This window comes from Erpetoichthys calabaricus, chromosome 5 (genome assembly GCF_900747795.2).
Source record: "Erpetoichthys calabaricus chromosome 5, fErpCal1.3, whole genome shotgun sequence".
NCBI lineage: Eukaryota > Metazoa > Chordata > Cladistia > Polypteriformes > Polypteridae > Erpetoichthys > Erpetoichthys calabaricus.
This window is the reverse complement of record NC_041398.2, coordinates 189,536,482-189,554,706: the sequence shown is the minus strand read 5'-3', so window position 1 is coordinate 189,554,706 and position 18,225 is coordinate 189,536,482. Positions and strand designations below refer to the sequence as shown.

The window sequence follows — 18,225 nt, the reverse complement described above, 5'->3', positions numbered from 1 at the left end:
TCTTGGTTGACACGCCTCTGGAACATCGCATGGTCATCGGGGACAGTGCTTCTGGATTGGCATACTGGGGTGGTGGTCCCCCTCTTTAAGAAGGGGACCGGAGAGTGTGTTCCAACTATGGAGGGATCACACTCCTCAGCCTCCCTGGAAAAGTATATTTGGGGGTCCTGGAGAGGAGGGTCCGTCAGATAGTTGAACCTCGGATTCAGGAGGAACAGTGTGGTTTTCGTCCTAGTCACAAAACAGTAGACCAGCTCTACACCCTTGGCAGAGTCCTGGAGGGTGCATGGTAGTTTGCCCAACCAGTCTAAATGTGTTTTGTGGACTTGGAAAGGCATTCAGCCATGTCCCTCGGGGAATCCTGTGGGGGGTCCTCTGGGAGTATGGGGTACCAGACCCCCTGATAAGGGCTGTTTGGTCCCTGTACAACCAGTGTCACAGCTTGGTCCACATTGCTGGCAGTAAGTCGAACCCATTTCCGGTGAGAGTTGGACTCTGCCAGGGCTGCCCTTTGTCACTGATTCTGTTCATAACTTTTATGGACAGAATTTCTAGGCACAGCCAGGGCATTGAGGGGGTTCAGTTTGGTGGGCTCAGGATTGGGTCACTGCTTTTTGCAGATGATGTTGTCCTGTTTGCTTCGTCAGGCCGTAATCTTCAGCTCTCTCTGGATCAGTGTGAAGCGGCTGGGATGGGAATCAGCACCTCCAAATCCGAGACCGTGGTTCTCAGCTGGAAAAGGGTGGAGTGCCCTCTCAGGATTGGGAGCAAGATCCTGCTCCAAGTGGAGGAGTTCAAGTATCTCGGGGTCTTGTTCACGAGTGAGGGAAGAATGGAGCGTGAGATCGACAGGCGGATCGGTGCGGTATCCGCAGTGATGTGGGCTCTGCATCGGTCTGTCGTGGTGAAAAAAGGAGCTGAGCCGAAAGGCAAAGCTCTCAATTTACCAGTCGATCTATGTTCCTACCCTCACCTATGGTCATGAGCTATGGGTAGTGACCGAAAGAACGAGATCGCGAATACAAGCGGCTGAAATGAGTTTCCTCTGCAGGGTGTCTGGGCTCTCCTTAAAGATAGGGTGAGAAGCTCAGTCATCCAGGAGGGGCTCAGAGTAGGGCCGCTGCACCTCCGCATCGAGAGGAGTCAAATGAGGTGGCTCGGGCATCTGATCAGGATGCCTCCTGGATGCCTCCCTGGTGAGGTGTTCCGGGCATGTCTAACCGGGAGGAGGCCCCGGGGAAGGACTACATCTCTCAGCTGGCCTGGGAACGCCTCGGAATTCCCCCCTAACAGCTAGCAGAAGTGGCCGGGGAGAGAGAAGTCTGGGCATCTCTGCTCAAGCTGCTGCCTCCACAACCCGATCTCGGATAAGCGGAAGAGAATGGATGGATGGATGGATGGATGGATGGATGGATGGATGGATGGATGGATGGATATTCACAGTGTCAGTTCTAAAGGACACTGATAAAATTGTGATATAAAGCTGAAAGGGTTTTTGCGGACAAGCACATGAGCTGAATGAATTAAGTTATTTAAAGATGAGTAGGCAATATCTCATATAAGTGACAGAGGTATGATGTGTGAAAGGCAAAAAGCTGTTATGTGAAATTCAGAGTACTGAATATCCATTCATCAATCAATTTTTTCATTATAGGGAGCAAGAGAGTTTTTAGCAGGAATGGAATGCCAGGAATGAACCAATCATAGATACTCATGCTTATTTATAAAATGAGGCATTAGATAGAGTACTATTAGATTATAGAAGAAAACTAGATCTGTGAAAAAGACATAGATAGATAGATAGATAGATAGATAGATAGATAGATAGATAGATAGATAGATAGATAGATAGATAGATAGATAGATAGATAGATAGATAGATAGATAGATAGATAGATAGATACTTTATTTGTCCCAAGGGGAAATTTAGCTTTTGCAGAAGCTCAAAAAGTAAAGAAATATTATAAGAAACAATTAAAAATACCCTCACACACAACAGTTACAAAAAACGAGGAAAAGAAAAACTTCTGACTTGACTACATATAACACTGAGGCATTATCAAGGTGTATTGCTGTTGGTATAATGGAGCGCAGCAGCATTTCTTGACATACTTCTGTTATCTAATTTATTGGCTAAAAGCACCAAATGATAGTGTGCCAGAAAGAGGATGTTTAGAATGTTTCATAATAATTATCAGTTTTGTCTTCATTCTCTCTTTTCCTCCAGGGGGCTGACTGACTGTGTGCCCCACATCTGAGCCTGTCTTCTTAATCAGCTTATTGACTTGGCAGACATCCCTTGAAATGATGTAATTGGCCCAACACACTAGATAGTGAACAGTAGTAGAACTTTTGAACTATATGCAGAATAAACCTCAAACAGGTGTCAGACTGGGGCACAAATAATTTGCGGCTGCAACACTGTCTGTGGGGCCATGGAAAGCGGTTGACATTAACTTTTTAAGCAAGTACAGAGGCCCTTGTATATCAGATTGAGTTAATGTCATCTGAAAAGCATAATAAGATCATGGATAACCTACTGTGTAGTGAAAAAAATTTAATCCCTTCTAATTTTTTGCATTATTGAATATTTCTTACAGTGAGCATTACATGGGTTCAACACAAACCTTGCATTGAATCTTAGGAATCCTTGGGGAACAAAAACACAAACTTTTGATTAGTGGTGTAACTATAGGCAGCATGGGTGGGGCAGTTTAACAGTTTTGTCATATTGGGCAGTTTAACAGTTTTGTCATATTCTTTCATATCCTGCATACTGTACTATGGTTATTTCCTTCTATCCTTCATCTGATTTAGTCTTTACAGTAGTCACATCTTGGATTTGCTTTGCATGTTACTTTGTTCTGAAGATGAACTTTTCATCAGGACTTGTGGTGAGTGATTTTGCCATTTTTAAAGGGGTAATAAATTTATTTGAAACTCTTGAAAAATACTTAAATTTACCACAGATCACCAGATTTGTTTGGGAAAAGAAGCCTGTATTTCTGTAACTAATAACAAAATGGAAGTAGATTGGCAGAGTGGTGCAGCACTTACTACTTCAGGGACCAAAGATCCATTCCTGGTTAGCTTATTGTCTGTGTTTTCGCCAGGTGCTCTTGTAGGATATTCATATTAGGTTAATTGCTGAGTTTAAAATTGTAACATATCAAATGATTAAATTTGGGGATTGTACTTATGTCTTGAGAGAAACTGGTGTTTTGTCTAAGGTTGATCCATGCCTTGTGTCCAATGCAGGTAAGATAGGCTGCAATTCTCTACAGCCTTGGCCTGAATCAAGTAGGATAAGGACGTTGATGGACAAAGGTGGTAAATGTTTATGGAATCTTTAAAAAAAGTTGATCAGTAGAAATGTGTTTCACTGTGTGTGTATGTCTTTAATTGGTATTAAATTTCACATAAACACTGTATGATTACACACTGTCACTAACACATTAAAATGTACACAAGTGTTTTCAGTTTTCTTTTCCTATAGTTGAATAGTAATGGCTTTCATTAATAAATCGTTTCCATTAGATAAAATTATTGAACGCGCTCACCAAATCGATTGATTACTGGCTGCTCTGCTCTCGTTAAAAGTGCGAAACTACACTTCCCATCATGCAACACTTTCCTGTAAACTGAAACAGGGAGCGCGACCGTTTGAAAGCTTGTCGCGGCAACGACAGGTGCCTATTGTGTTTTCTAGTCAGTTCATTGCATTCGAATGTGCTCGATGCAACGGTACAGAAAGAAAAAAAACGCAGTTCCCTCCATTGCGTTTCTGCTGATTTGTTCAAACTGGTTGACGAGAACAAAAAAAAATCAATACAGTGAGTTCCTGCAGTTGAGGAGTTAAGCGTATTCCGTTGTCTTGGAAACGAACACTTCCACCGCGACTTTTACTGCTCTTTTTCTCTCCCCTTGCGTGATTTCCACCATGTTTGCTTGATTGGATGGCCAGGTATTTTTCTCTGCGTCTAGGTGTGCCTTGGAAAAATCTTATTGACGCTCAAGCGATTGCTGCTAATAGTAAGTGGTAATATTCGGTAACTAATGTCAAGCGAACTTTACGCCGGTTAACTGAAGTGTGGAGTATGTTGATAATGCACTATATTCAATCTTTGTTACATTGCCGTTGGCATAAACCTACGTTTTGCTGTCCTAAATTACTTTTACTGTCGGTGTTACCATAGTAGGCGCAGAAAAAAAATGTTACAAACTCCGTGTTTTGCTCTGCTCGGACTTGCTTTAGGCTTTATCCAAATTCTGCGTAGTCAATTAGTGTTCAATATTAAATTTTACTGGTTATTAGGTGTGGAGTAAATCGGTGGGTTTAGATGTAACTTAGGCTTTGAGTAGAGCCGCATACACGTAAAGCAGTATTACATAACCTCATCGTAATTTTGATACACTTTAAATGTTTTAACACTTGTTTTTCTGTTAATTAATGTACTTATAAGTATTTGCATGTCGCCCCCCCCCCCCCCCGAAAAAAATAATAGAGCCGCCTGAGAATGCTAGGAAAAATCCCGTTCAGACTTAAGTTCTACCCAGTAGTGATGGGCGAGATTGGAGGAAGCATGTCCAATACCGTTACGACTTTCATTGGTATCAATGTCAGCGCTACGTGGTCTGAGTGATACATTAATAATGACTTCTGTCAATAGACATTCATTTTTATCAGTAGGATTCTTCCCCTTGTTTAACGTAAGCGTAAATGAGAACACAGCTTGTGTCATCCCCATGACTGGTCCCGCTCGGCACACTACTGACTCGCTCATTTCCCAGTCATCGCTTTTGCTAGCTTCAAAGGGCACAGGCAAGTTAATTTGTGACTTTCGACTTTCATTGTTATTGTGCTGTGTTTTTATTATCAGTGGTTTCCAAACCTTTTTGGTTACAATATTACTGATTTAGTCTTGCCACTCTTAAAATAACTCTTTTTTTTTAACGTGTTACTAAACAATGAGTGTTTCAGACAATTTTCTTTAAGAAATTTTGAATTTAAATTCTTTTATTCATTCTTTTTTACACATTCCTATAACAGAACATTCACAACCCAGCTCTATCCATTTTAGAGTTGCAGTTCCACAGTAGTTATGGCAAAATGTGTATCCTTCAGTATAAAAGAGCTCCTTTTCTGAAGAAAACTATGAACACTTGTTACAACTAACGTCTTGTAATTTGTTATTCAATTTTAGTAAAGCAACAGTTAAGTAATCAATCATTTTTAGCATTGCTGATATTGTGAACTTGATGAATGCTGATGTTTATTTATTACCCAGGTGTCAATGTTGTAGAGTTTAGTACTGCAATCAGAAAGCATCCCTGTTTTTTTTTTTCTTTCAGCTCAGTCTCTTTATGAAGTCTGCACAGTTTGCATAGTTGCCTTCTGTTTCTTGGGTTTCACTGAATATTTTTAGATTAGACACTGTCTCTGTGCCAATGGTGTGTTGCAATATCTGGGTTATGAAATTGAATAAATGGAAATTGGCCCATTCTGAGTGGACATACATTTCTCTGTGTGTGTGAGAGTTGTTTCCTGTGACAGATTGGAACTCCAGTTCCAGATTTAGATATTGACCTGCGCTTGATGCTAAAATGGTAGGGTCTGGCTTTCATCAACTCTTTCATTTAATGGCTGTATTAGAAAATTAACCCATGAATGAAAGCTTGGTCAGTATGAATGACTTTGATTGCTTGTGTGGAAATGTAAATGAATGTGTCCATACATGAAGTGGTGTACTATTTCAGGTATTGTTTCCACCTTTGTTCAATAGCCCCTGAAAACAGCATGTTCAGAAACTAGATGCAGTTTTACTTCATGGAGTTGTTTTCATTTCTACATTTAGTCAACCAAGTTTAGAGTTGTCTAATAAATTGAACATCCTACAGATCAGCGCAGTGAATGTAATTGGCTCTTAAACTTATATTATGTGTTTTCCAATTTTATTAATGAAAATGTCCCAATTGTTTATGGTGTTGAATTCAAATTCTATGTTATCCTGTGATCCTGAGCCTTTAGCCTTGGCATAAACTAATAATAATACATTTTATTTATATAGCGCCTTTCCCATGCTCAAGGCACTTACAGAATATAATAAAGAATGGCAGGGTATACAGTATATAGCATTGTACAAACCAGATAAATAAATAAAGAAGATTAAGACAGTGAATTCAGATGCAAAATGTGAGGACATATTTGATAAAAGATTTCTTTAAATATATATATCAAATTATTTTACAATCCAAAGATTATTTAGTAGTCAGACTACTTGGGCAATTTATTTCTCTCAGTACCTCATCTCTTATCTTTAGAAGCTGGAAGGGTTTTGATTTGGGCTACTCAATTGTTGCTTTTTGAAACTTGTTTGAAGGAGTGCATCTGAGTTTTGACTTCAGGACAGCTGTGACAAAATTACTTAGTTGTTTTTGAATACATGTTTTATGCTTATTCAGTTATGAACCTATTAACAACCAGTCATCCAACTGTATGGCTTGAAAAATGGATGTATTTACTAAGTTTTTAAGCTTTTCCTCCATGCCCACAGCCAACAATATAAAGCACTTGTGCGGGCAATATATATATTTTTTAAAATTTATAGAAAGCGCTCAACTTTCGAACACAATTGTGCATGACACATACATATATACCATGTTTGTTAATATACAGTCCATAAATATTTGGACAGAGACAACTTTTTCTAATTTTGGTTCTGTATATTACCACAATGAATTTTAAATGAAACAACCTGCCAGAGTTTCACTGTAAAATTTTCATTTCTGAATCATATACCATAGCTCTGCAATTGCAAAGCCTTTGGGAGGTCTTAACTATAGTATAGAAAGGCACTATGTAAAGTACATTTTGCTTCTGTGTTTCCCTTTGAGGTTCTAAGAACATTTTTACCCACAATAGTTAAGTTATGCCATATCAATATGTACTGTACATTGATATGAAATGAGCCTTTGTGAGATGGTGTGGGGGACAGTTAATTGAAGAAAGAAAGTTAAATGTTTTGAAGAAGCCTTAGGTTACAAATCAGAGATTATGTTTTGTTTAATTCTTAGTCATTTTGGGCTGTGAACATTTTGAGGAACTACTTCACATACAGTTAGGTCCATAAATATTTGGACAGAGAACTTTTTTTCTAATTTTGGTTCTGTACATTACCACAATGAATTTTAAAAGAAACCACTCAGACGCAGTTGAAGTGCAGACTTTCAGCTTTAATTCAGTGGGGTGAACAAAACGATTGCATAAAAATGTGAGGCAACTGAAGCATTTTTTTTAACACAATCCCTTCATTTCAGGGGCTCAAAAGTAATTGGACAAATTAAATAACTGGAAATAAAATGTTCATTTCTAATACTTGGTTGAAAACCCTTTGCTGGCAATGACAGCCTGAAGTCTTGAACTCATGGACATCACTGGATGCTGGGTTTCCTCCTTTTTAATACTCTGCCAGGCCTTTACTGCAGCGGCTTTCAGATGCTGTTTGTTTGTGGGCCTTTCTGTCTGAAGTTTAGTCTTCAACAAGTGAAATGCATGCTCAATTGGGTTAAGATCAGGGGCCTCATGTATAACGGCATGCATAGAACTCACACTATAACATGGTGTAAGCACAAAAGCGGGAATGTGCGTACGCACAGAAAAATCCAGATGCAGGAATTTGTGCGTATGCAAACTTCCACGTTTTTCCGCTACATAAATCCCGATCAGCGTGAAAAGTAACGCACATGCACACGCCTTCTGTCCTGCCTCAACTCCTCCCAGAATTACGCCTCTTTGAATATGCAAATCAATATAAATAGCCCTTAAGCTCAGCCTTCTGTGAAAGGACAATGGGAATAGCATGGGGGGAAAATATAAGAATTTCAGCGAATACCAAGTGGAGGCAAGGAAAAACATACTATTTGTTGGTTTAAACAGTGGTATAATCAACAAAAGGAAGTTGATCTAGTGACATAGTGTCGGAGAAACTCGAAAGCTCAAGTTCACAAAGTCACGCAGTGCCTGAAATAAAAAAGAAGTTGTCACATATCAAAGTCGATGTGAAAAGACGACTAGTAGCCCACCATCTGAGTGTCATATGAAAGCTTATTTGGGTACAGAGAAAAAAAATAGGCACACAGTGGGGAAAAAAGCACGAAATGTGCTTTAACTACTTTAATCACGTAGTCAGCAAAGGGACAAAATAAATAAAGGTGGCTGACAACGCATTCAATAATGAGTCCACTATTCAGGAAAATTCATTGGGATTAATGAATGTCATTTGCAATCATTGTCATTCACTTAACTTCCCTGAAGAAACAACTGGCAATACAAGTAATGAATTTACACGTTGTTATCAAAATGGTCAAATTAGACTGCCTCCTTTACATTCATATCCTGAATATCTACAGAAGCTTCTAACTAACGATGTACCTGAAAGTGAAATCTTTATGAACTGCATTAGATCCTACATATCGATATCCACTATGAACATTAACAGTGGCACTGCACATGACATCCGTCTTGCAAAACTGTTAATTATTGATGAATGTACAATGGCATCCACTCACTTACTCAACACCATTCATAAACTTCTACAAACGTTTATGAATAATAATCTTCCCTTTGGAGGAAAGGTACTTTTATTACGAGGAGATTTTACACAGTGCTTAGCTATTGTTACACATTCCATGCGCTCAGCTATTGTTCAGTGCACCTTAAAATACTCAGACAATTGGCATTGCTTTCAAAAGATACAGTTAGTACAAAACATGCGATGTCCACATCCAGATCATAACAACTGGTTATTACAACTGGGAGATGGTACACTCACCAATACAGATAGACTTCTCCCAGATATTATTACAATTCCTCAAGCCTTTATCTGCGCCGACTTAGTTACAGACAGATTTGGAACAGCAATCTCATTAGACCAAATGCCCCTTTTAACATAACGCACTATATTATGTCCAAAAAATATTAATGTGGAAAACATAAATACCCAAGTCATTGCATTACTTCCTGGAGAGACACAACTCTTTCTAAGCTCTGACAAACTTGACTCTGCTCACGACAATAACCATCTTCATTGACCTTACAAGTTCTGACCTGGAATTACCTTTTACACTTAAACGGCGTGTGGAAAGAAATTTTCCAATAAACCTTTACACTGTGCCATACACTTTATTGTTTGCTTTCTATTTGCATCATCTACACCTTCACACTATTCTATATCTCATTCATACATCACGCTCTTTCTCATTCCCAACACCAGGGGTTGGCGAGCGAAGCAAGCAGGAGGCGGAGCCCCCTAGTCTTAAAATAGTTTATTTACTAGTTTCTCAAATCCCATCGTAACTAAAGTAGCACGTTAAATGCTTTGTTCTGTGTTTGATCATCTATGTGCTCTATGTGTGTGAATCACTACGTGCTTCCGTTCTTTCTCTTTCTCTGACAGGACTCAGAATCCATTACATTTGTGATATTACAGCTCTCTGAATAATTAAAATACTGAGATGTATACGTGATGTCTTTTTCATGATGATAGGAATGAAAGCATGTTATTAAACATGGGAACACAGTGGTGCAGTGATTGTTCATATCTCTGTTCATATCTCACGCAAGAGGCTTGCTGCGCCATGCGCGACCTCCAATGAAATAATTTATTACAGAAGTACTGTCTCTTTCAAACGTGCTAACCTCCAATTCCTGTCCTTACTTTTCTTTCTCCAAATACCCAATCGCCACACAATCTGCTCTGTAATAGACGTTAAGCCATCTGTAAGCTTCGAATGCCGATTCTTCAAAACGTTTAAGGAATATTGAAATATCTTCGTAGTACATGTTTAATTATTCTATCCGTCTATCCTTCCAGTGTCGTGTCAGCACCAGCAAGAATACAGTGCAAGGCAGGAGCAATCTGTGAACTAGCTAGCGCTGCGGCACCGTGTCCTCACATGTTTAATTATTAACGATACAGATTATTTAAATGAAGTTAAAGTTTTATCTGTATACTAGAATCAACATATTTTGCTGCATTTCATCTTAAATATGATATCGTCATCCTATGCGCTTTATAAAGTGGCGCAGGTTGTGCAATTTTATAACTAGTGCAAGTTTACAGTGGGGTAATTGTGCTTATAAGTGCAAACAGTTCTACAGGGAGCACTTGATTGAGTGCGTTTATAGTTCTTGGGATGAAACTGTTTCTGAACCGCGAGTTCCGTACAGGAAAGGCTTTGAACCATTTTGCAGTGGCTGAGGCAGCGTGCTTGATACTGTATACCGATAATTCTCTGCTGCTGTGATTCCCCACTCAGATACAGTGATATAAATACTCCGAGTGGTGCAGTGAAAGTAATATGGATAAAGATGATCCGCTGTGGCAACCCTTAACGGGAGCAGCTGAAAGAAGAAGAAGATGCAGTGAGAGTAACAACGCTAAAGCAGTTATGGTATTTGGAATACTATGGCTATTCCCTGGACCATTATATTGCTACAGGTTAATTACCATCAGATGCATTACACTAATAAACGATATGCAGTTAATTTCAGTGCATTTATAAAGCCGCGTGAGGAATGTGGGTCTAAGAAAGAAAGGGTAACTACACAGGAACAGTAGCACTGCTTTGACGATGGGTGCCGCCAGTCTGCAAAACTGAGTGGAGAAATTGTGTACGCCAGGGTATGAGGTACCGTGGAAATGTGCGTGGCTTTATGCCAAGCTTAGGTTTTATACATCACGATTAGAGCGTGGAAACGTTTGTACGCAAGATTTCTATGTGTACGCACCGTTTATACATGAGGCCCCAGGTGACTGACTTGGCCATTCAAGAATTTTCCACTTCTTTGCTTTAATAAACTCCTGGGTTGCTTTGGCTGTATGTTTTGGGTCATTGTCCATCTGTATCAAGAAATGCCTCCCAATCAATTTGACTGCATTTAGCTGGATTTGAGCAGACAGTATGTCTCTGAACATCTCAGAATTCATTCGGCTGCTTCTGTCCTGTGTCACATCATCAATAAACACTAGTGTCCCAGTGCCACTGGCAGCCATGCACACCCAAGCCATCACACTGCCTCCACCGTGTTTTACAGATGATGTGGTATGCTTTGGTAATGAGCTGTTCCACGTCTTCTCCATACTTTTTTTTCTTGCCATCATTCTGGTAGAGGTTGATCTTGGTTTCATCTGTCCAAAGAATGTTTTTCCAGAACTGTGCTGGCTTTTTTAGATGTTCTTTAGCAAAGTTGAATCTAGCCTTTCTATTCTTGAGGCGTATGAGTGGCTTGCACCTTGCAGTGCACCCTCTGTATTTACTTTCATGCAGTCTTCTCTTTATGGTAGACTTGGATATCGATACGCCTACCCCCTGGAGAGTGTTGTTCACTTGGTTGGCTGTTGTGAAAGGGTTTCTCTTCACCATGGAAATGATTCTGCGATCATCCACCACTGTTGTCTTCCGTGGATGTCCAGGGGGGTATTTTTCATACGTGGATTAGTCATTTAGCCGGATGTAATTGTTGACGATTTGGCATGATCCTGGATCTGTCGGTTTTTCGAAACTCTTGCTGGAAGTGTTGTCATAGCAACACATCCTAATGTTCTACATAAACAAGGATTAGCTCACACACGTAATCGGTGTCCGTGCGTGGAATTCATTCAGTCATGGCTTCGCCGTTCATGAATGAGCGACCAATTGATATTGGTGTGCAAATTATAAGACGAGAATTTCATATAGTGAGGGGTTTGCGCGATCGGCAAGATCCTTTATTGCTCCTGGAGGAAATTCTTTTCGAAACATACCGCTTTAGCCGAGGGGGAATATTGTACCTCAAAGATTTATTAGCACCTTATATTCGAAATCAAACTAGGCGAAGTCGGGCTCTCACAACCACACAGACAGTATGCATTGCTTTGAGGTTTTTTACAAGCGGCACTTTTTTATATACTGTAGGCGATGCAGAAAATCTATCTAAAAGTGCAGTTTGCCAGGCAATTCGTAAAGTCTGTTTGGCTGTGAAATATTTCCTTCGGGTTTTCATAGTGTTTCCTGGACACCTGCGTGTGCAGACAATAAAAGAGGCATTTCATGCCATTGCAGGTAGGTAATACACAGGCTAAAACACCCACAGTTCCATGAAGAATCTCAATCAGCCTATCATTCTCATTACCAGGATTTCCAAATGTGATTGGGGCACATGGGACTGATCAGAGTGGAGTCTGAGCAAACATTATTTGGTAAATGAACCTCTCCTCCTGATGAATAATCAGACACAGTGTCTTCATCAAATATTTGACCTTCGTCAATATCTTTTTGGTCAGACACAGGTTCAAGGGATATGACATTCCCTGCAACTGACCCAACAAAAAACATGGCTATATGGAACATACCTATGGCACACATGGAGGACAAATATATGCAATGACCATCCTTTACCTGAAATGTATCCTTTATCCTGCCACTGGTTCTCAGGATGAGCTTCCCCCTGGAATGCCCTCAGAAACAGGTTGATGGGCATTTTGCTGGAGAGCCAACTCTTCTGCAGGGGTTAGGTCTGGACCGCGTGGACCTCCAGCTGTTTTTTGCTTGTCTGCCTTCTTATTAGCTTTAAAATGAATGTTTTTTATATTATATATGATTATTTATGTCAACAATTCTTTAAATAGTTATATACCAATATTTACCAGTTTGAAGTATATTCTTGTACTTCACTTTAACCTGCTCCAATGTTCTCCTTGTGCTCACGTTTGATCTGGAATTATGACATATTAAATAATAATTAATCTGACACATAGGAGATGAAACGCTGCATTCAGTAACTACAATGCACACTACTTAGCTTTTAATTTGTCGGCCACTTTTTGCCAGGCGTCTTTTCTGGTCTGGGCTGCTTTTTGCAGTGTTATCCCTTGTGCATATTAAATCTTGAAATTCTTCATGTCCTTCGAATAAAAGGTCTTGTGCCGCGTGTGTGAAAAAAAAAATGTGCCCGTTCTTTCGTCATTTTGTTACAGCCTATCAAAGACTTGCTGATCATGTTTTCTAGACTCAATATATGGGCTTTTCACTCAGCGCAGGCGCGCACATTCATCTCAGATGATTAGATCCAGCTAAACTAATCTACTACACGGCTGTGTTTGAAAAACCGACCTATCCCGGATGAGTGTCACCGGCATTAACTTATCCAAGATGAGGCACCTGATCTCGGATGATTTAAGTGACGTACGGAAAATACCCCCCTGGTCTTTTTGCGTTGCTGAGTTCACCAGTGCTTGCTTTCTTTCTCAGGATGTACCAAACTGTAGATTTTGCCACTCATAATATTGTAGCAATATCTCGGATGGGTTTTTTCTGTTTTTGCAGCTTAAGGATGGCTTCTTTCACCTGCATGGAGAGCTCCTTTGACCGCATGTTGTCTGTTCACAGCAAAATCTTCCACATGCAAGCACCACACCTCAAATCAACTCCAGGCCTTTCATCTGCTTAATTGATAATGACATAATGACGGACTTGCCCACACCTGCCCATGAAATAGCCTTTGAGTCAATTGTCCAATTACTTTTGAGCCCCTGAAATGAAGGGATTGTGTTAAAAAAATGCTTTAGTTGCCGCACATTTTTATGCAATTGTTTTGTTCACCCCACTGAATTGAAGCTGAAAGACTGCACTTCAGCTGCATCTGAGTTGTTTCATTTAAAATTCATTGTGGTAATGTACAGAAACAAAATTAGAAAAAAGTTGTCTCTGTCCAAATATTTATGGACCTAACTGTATAACTTATCCTTTAATGCTTGAAGCTGACAGACTATTCACAGTTTCTGAACCGCCCTGAAACAAGGCTATACTAGAACAAAAGAATGTAATAAAGTAAAGCCCCAATAGTGTCCTCTACTATGTGAAGATCAACTTAAGTTTTGAAATGTACGTTTTGTGGCTTAGGTAGTTCAAATAACAACAGATCTTGCTAATTTGCTTTTTGGCCGACCATGGGGGTTTATTTGAGAATTTTTGCTTGCCTTTTCACCTCTTGTAAACAGTATCATATTGGACGCCAATGCTAACACAACAATTGGTGCTGTCTTTTGCTCTCTGACATAACATAACTCATCTTTCTGCCTTTTCTATTTGTCATGTACTTAGGGAATGCAGTTTTCATTTAGGCAAATGCCAATTGGTAAATTGTAAAGGGAATATTTGTGGGTTCTGCTGACTTGTATGATGCAATGCCTGGAAAAATTTGTGGGGGGGGGGGGGGTAATGTTGACAAAGCTTTCACAATCTTCAGGCAAAGATGTAAATTGTTTTAAAAAAGCAAATAAAATGTTGTTATGTAATAAAAACTCTAAAACAGTCAGCATTATGTCAAAAGCTAGTAAGTGAATGTCTGGAGTACAGAATAAATTTCATATTGCTAAAAGATAAAGCAACGTTAAAAGCTGAAAAAAGTGCATGTCTTGGTTTAATGAGAGAACCTTTTATTTCATATACCACATTTGTCAGCAAAGCACCATTTGAAGGCCACTTAGAGTACAGGCCCATAATACCACAGTTATCTTTTTAATGTTGAAGCATAGAAAGTATATTGCGTTTAAAACACACTGGTCAAACTTGTAATTAAGAATCTAGTTGTTTATCACTTGACAACACTGCCTGCCTGTGGCAGTGAATAGAGATTTTTATTTGAAGACTTAGGCCAGGTCTTTAAATGTTTCAAAGGCATAAATAAATCTGTTCTACCAGAATTGCATCAGCTAAATGGGAAATGATATACTTGAAAATTTAGTGCAAGTCCAGTTAAGACAGAAACCAGGAATGAATTCCTCAGTAAAAGGACTATGCATTACCATATTTAAAAGTGTTGATATATAACATTTACAAAACCCCTTATTCCAATTAGGAATGTAGTGCCTGCAGTTTATCCTTGGAGCACGAATCACAAAACTTATCTAGACAGAATGCCAGAGATCGTCACAGATCCAATTCATAACACTTGTGGCCAATGTGGATTAACAAAATAATCTTACTAGTATATCTCTGGGGATGTGAAAAGAAGACGTATGCAAACTCGTAGAATGTGTGAACACACACATAGAATGACTGTGCATTAGATCCTCAGGACACTGAATCCACAAGGAAGCAAAGAAAATGACTAAATGAAATACAGTATCTGGACGTCATAGCTATTACCAAGTCAAAGAAACTTAATGAACTGAATAATGACCTTTTCTTGTTTATAAAAAATGTTTTTCTGTAGCCACACATCTAATTCAAACCCACTTGAGCTTCTACTTGGACCCAATTAATCTTCTAACCTGTATCAATTAATACTGACAAAAAGGATCACATTTCACTAGACTGAAGCTTAGTATTTCTTGGTCTTTACCATGTCCTCAGAGGGAAGCAGTTGGCTTGTACCGTACCAGGAAAATGTGCTGCATCCCATAACAGCGCCACCAGAGCCCTTCCCTGTGACAAACAAGGATTCAGGACTTCTTTTAGTATATCACACATACACTTTTCTCCTTCTTAAGTCGCTATTTACTCTTAATTGCTCTTCATATCAGGAGTTTATTCACTGCAGCTCAACCATCGTATTCCTGGTTGTCTTCAAAGACTGTTCATAATGAAGGTTCCTCCTTTTGCATTAATCTGACATTTTGTCAAGTTTTGTATCCTGAATCAGTGCACAAATATAATGTTATCTTTTTCCCTCTTCATTGTTTATTTCCCTTTTTTTCCAAGCCAACATCGCCCAAGGTTCAAGTACTTGGGAACATGAGCAGGTTTAGTGGTCCATATTACTGATGCTCCATGCAAATATTCCTCAAAATTCTGTTTTCTTTCAGAGTAACTAAGAACTGTTTTCTGATCTGTGGTAGCCAGCATTATGAGCATCTGAGTCTTCCCAACCAGCAAAGTGATCTTACAAATGATTAGTTATTTCAGTAATCATATTTGTTTAGATGAACCCACATTAAGCATAATTTGTGACTGATGTAATCTTCATTTACTGAAGCATTTCCTTTGTGTCAATTATCCCTACAAAAATTAGAAAGTGGATATTTAAACAACACAATTTAGTTGAAGGTCACTCCCAGAAACAGTTTTAGAATCAGGGGTACCTTATTAATCCTTGGGATATTGTCCTTCAATGGACTATAAAACGTGAGCATCCTGTTTTGTGCCACTTAAGGCCTTTCCTAATCCTGGTATCCCTCCCCATACAGTATAATGATAGGTTTTGAAGTTTCTTGCAGACCAAGGGTTGTCTGATTGTAAGACAAAACATTACTTAATAGAAATTAATCTTGACCCCTTCATGTTTTAATTATTACAGTGTTATTTGGCTTGGTGCAGGTAGGATATTTTATTTTGTTAGTCTGTCCCCTTAAGTAACTCTACAGTGTGTATGCATGTTTGTTGTACTGTATATGTTTCTTTGTACAATAAAACTCTCAAACTGATATGCTGTTTTATCAACAGCGCTATTTCTGATATGAGGTAATGACTAATGACAATATGTTATCTGGTTAAAGCTCACTTAAAGCCCACTTTGTTCTTTGTGTTTTCTTTTGATACATTATCTCATTTTGGAGTAGTTCTGACTTTGTTTTCACTCCATCATTTGCACAGTTAATGTAAAAAACTGCTTTGTAGATGACCATTAAGATCACCAGTTAATACTGAATAGCAAAGTGTGCAGTCATAAAATCCTCTTTTACTTTACAGCCATGCTAACTTGCCTTTAATTTTGGTTACAGAAGCGAGAGGGCCTCGAGTGTGAAAGTACGTTCCAGTTCCCCTGGAAATGGAAAGAAGCTTTGAAGATCTTTCATCATGCCAAAGTAGAAGTATGTTCTGGCAAAGAATGGATCCATTACACTTAAAAGTGAAAAAAGTTTTAGCAGCATGACACTCCAAAGAAAAACTAAATCCCTTGCAAACTTTACACAAATACATTTTTTATAGTTATTAGTTCATATCATTATAGCAATTCTTTTATATTACCTTCTAAAATACACCCTTTTTAAATTCTAAATATGTTTACAAAATGATATTTCCCTATTGATAAATTAGTTTGCAAGGATCTGCAGCACACGTACTCATCTAAATTTACTTTAAATCTACTTTAAATTTTAAGAAAAGTTTTTAAAGAGTTATAGTACTCATTTCAGAAGCCACTTTGGGATAATTTCCAAATTTGTTTAATTTAAACATTATGGATGTATAGATGGCCAGCGTTTTAGTCAAGTTAAACTTGGCTTTTCAATTTGAATTTTAATATATGATTTTTGAAACAATCATAGAGTTGATATATATCATATGTAGTCATTTCACCATATTTAAAAGATTTAAAAGTGTTAATTTCTTGTACCAAATTCAATTTATCTCTGTCTAAAAGTGCAGTAATATTTCTTCAAAATTTACAATTCAATCCAAAAATTTCCTGTTGTTTGTTGTCTTTATTTATATTTAGCCTGCCCCCTAATGTGTTTGCTTTCTTTGCCATTCCAAGATTTCATTCCAAAATACAGCATCTTGAAATAATGATTGATTTTTATATTCTAAAGTAGAAAGAATTATACATTAATCACAGCACATCAGTTAAACAGGTAATGGTTTATTAATCATCACTTTTTGTGACCAGATGTTTAATTCAAGTTTACAAAGAAAAAATGCTGGATTTACGGAAATTAATGTTTTAATAATAAAGCCAAACTGTCAACATATTAAACAATGAAAGAAACATTAAAAATCCTAACCTCCCACCTACCATTATGATAGCCTGGACCTGCTGAGGTGGAGAATATATAGCCTGTCAAATTCTGGATACACTAAGAATAGAAGCACATCTGAGTAAGACCCTAGAATATAATGATAAGAACAAGAATGGTTACAAGGCCCACAGGCCAGTGGTTAATTACGATTTATTTAATACTAAAGAAAAACAATAACATATAAGAAGAAATGTTCATTGCAATAGTTTCGGTGCACTCTGTGGGAATATTGGTGTGCTTATTTTAGTTTCAGTAGATCATTTGTGCTTTTTTTTTTCTTTTTCTTTTATAGGAGAATGCTATGTTTAGTGCAAGCTGTACCCCATTTACTGAATAATTTCTATTTGTTGTGACCATTTTTGGTGTACTTTTGATGAACAAGTTTAATGAAATCATTACTCTGAGTAAGCTAATTTTAAAATTCAGTAAAGGAAAAGTAAATCAT

At 38.3% G+C, this 18,225-nt stretch overlaps 1 protein-coding gene across 3 annotated transcripts in view; it reads left to right on the top strand.

Annotated features, from left to right (window-relative positions):
• The first annotated feature begins 3,649 nt into the window (after positions 1 to 3,649).
• LOC114652119 (coiled-coil domain-containing protein 158-like) overlaps positions 3,650 to 18,225 on the top strand; it is a 109,119-nt gene continuing 94,543 nt past the window's right edge. For 2 of the 3 annotated variants that reach the window (XM_028802323.2, XM_028802319.2), the window contains exons 1-2: positions 3,650 to 4,032; positions 16,764 to 16,853. In XM_028802323.2, coding sequence (XP_028658156.2) covers positions 16,811 to 16,853 — 43 coding nt within the window. In that variant the 5' untranslated portion in view covers positions 3,650 to 4,032; positions 16,764 to 16,810. The remainder of the gene's footprint in view (positions 4,033 to 16,763; positions 16,854 to 18,225) is intronic. The other variant, XM_028802322.2, reaches the window with a different exon arrangement.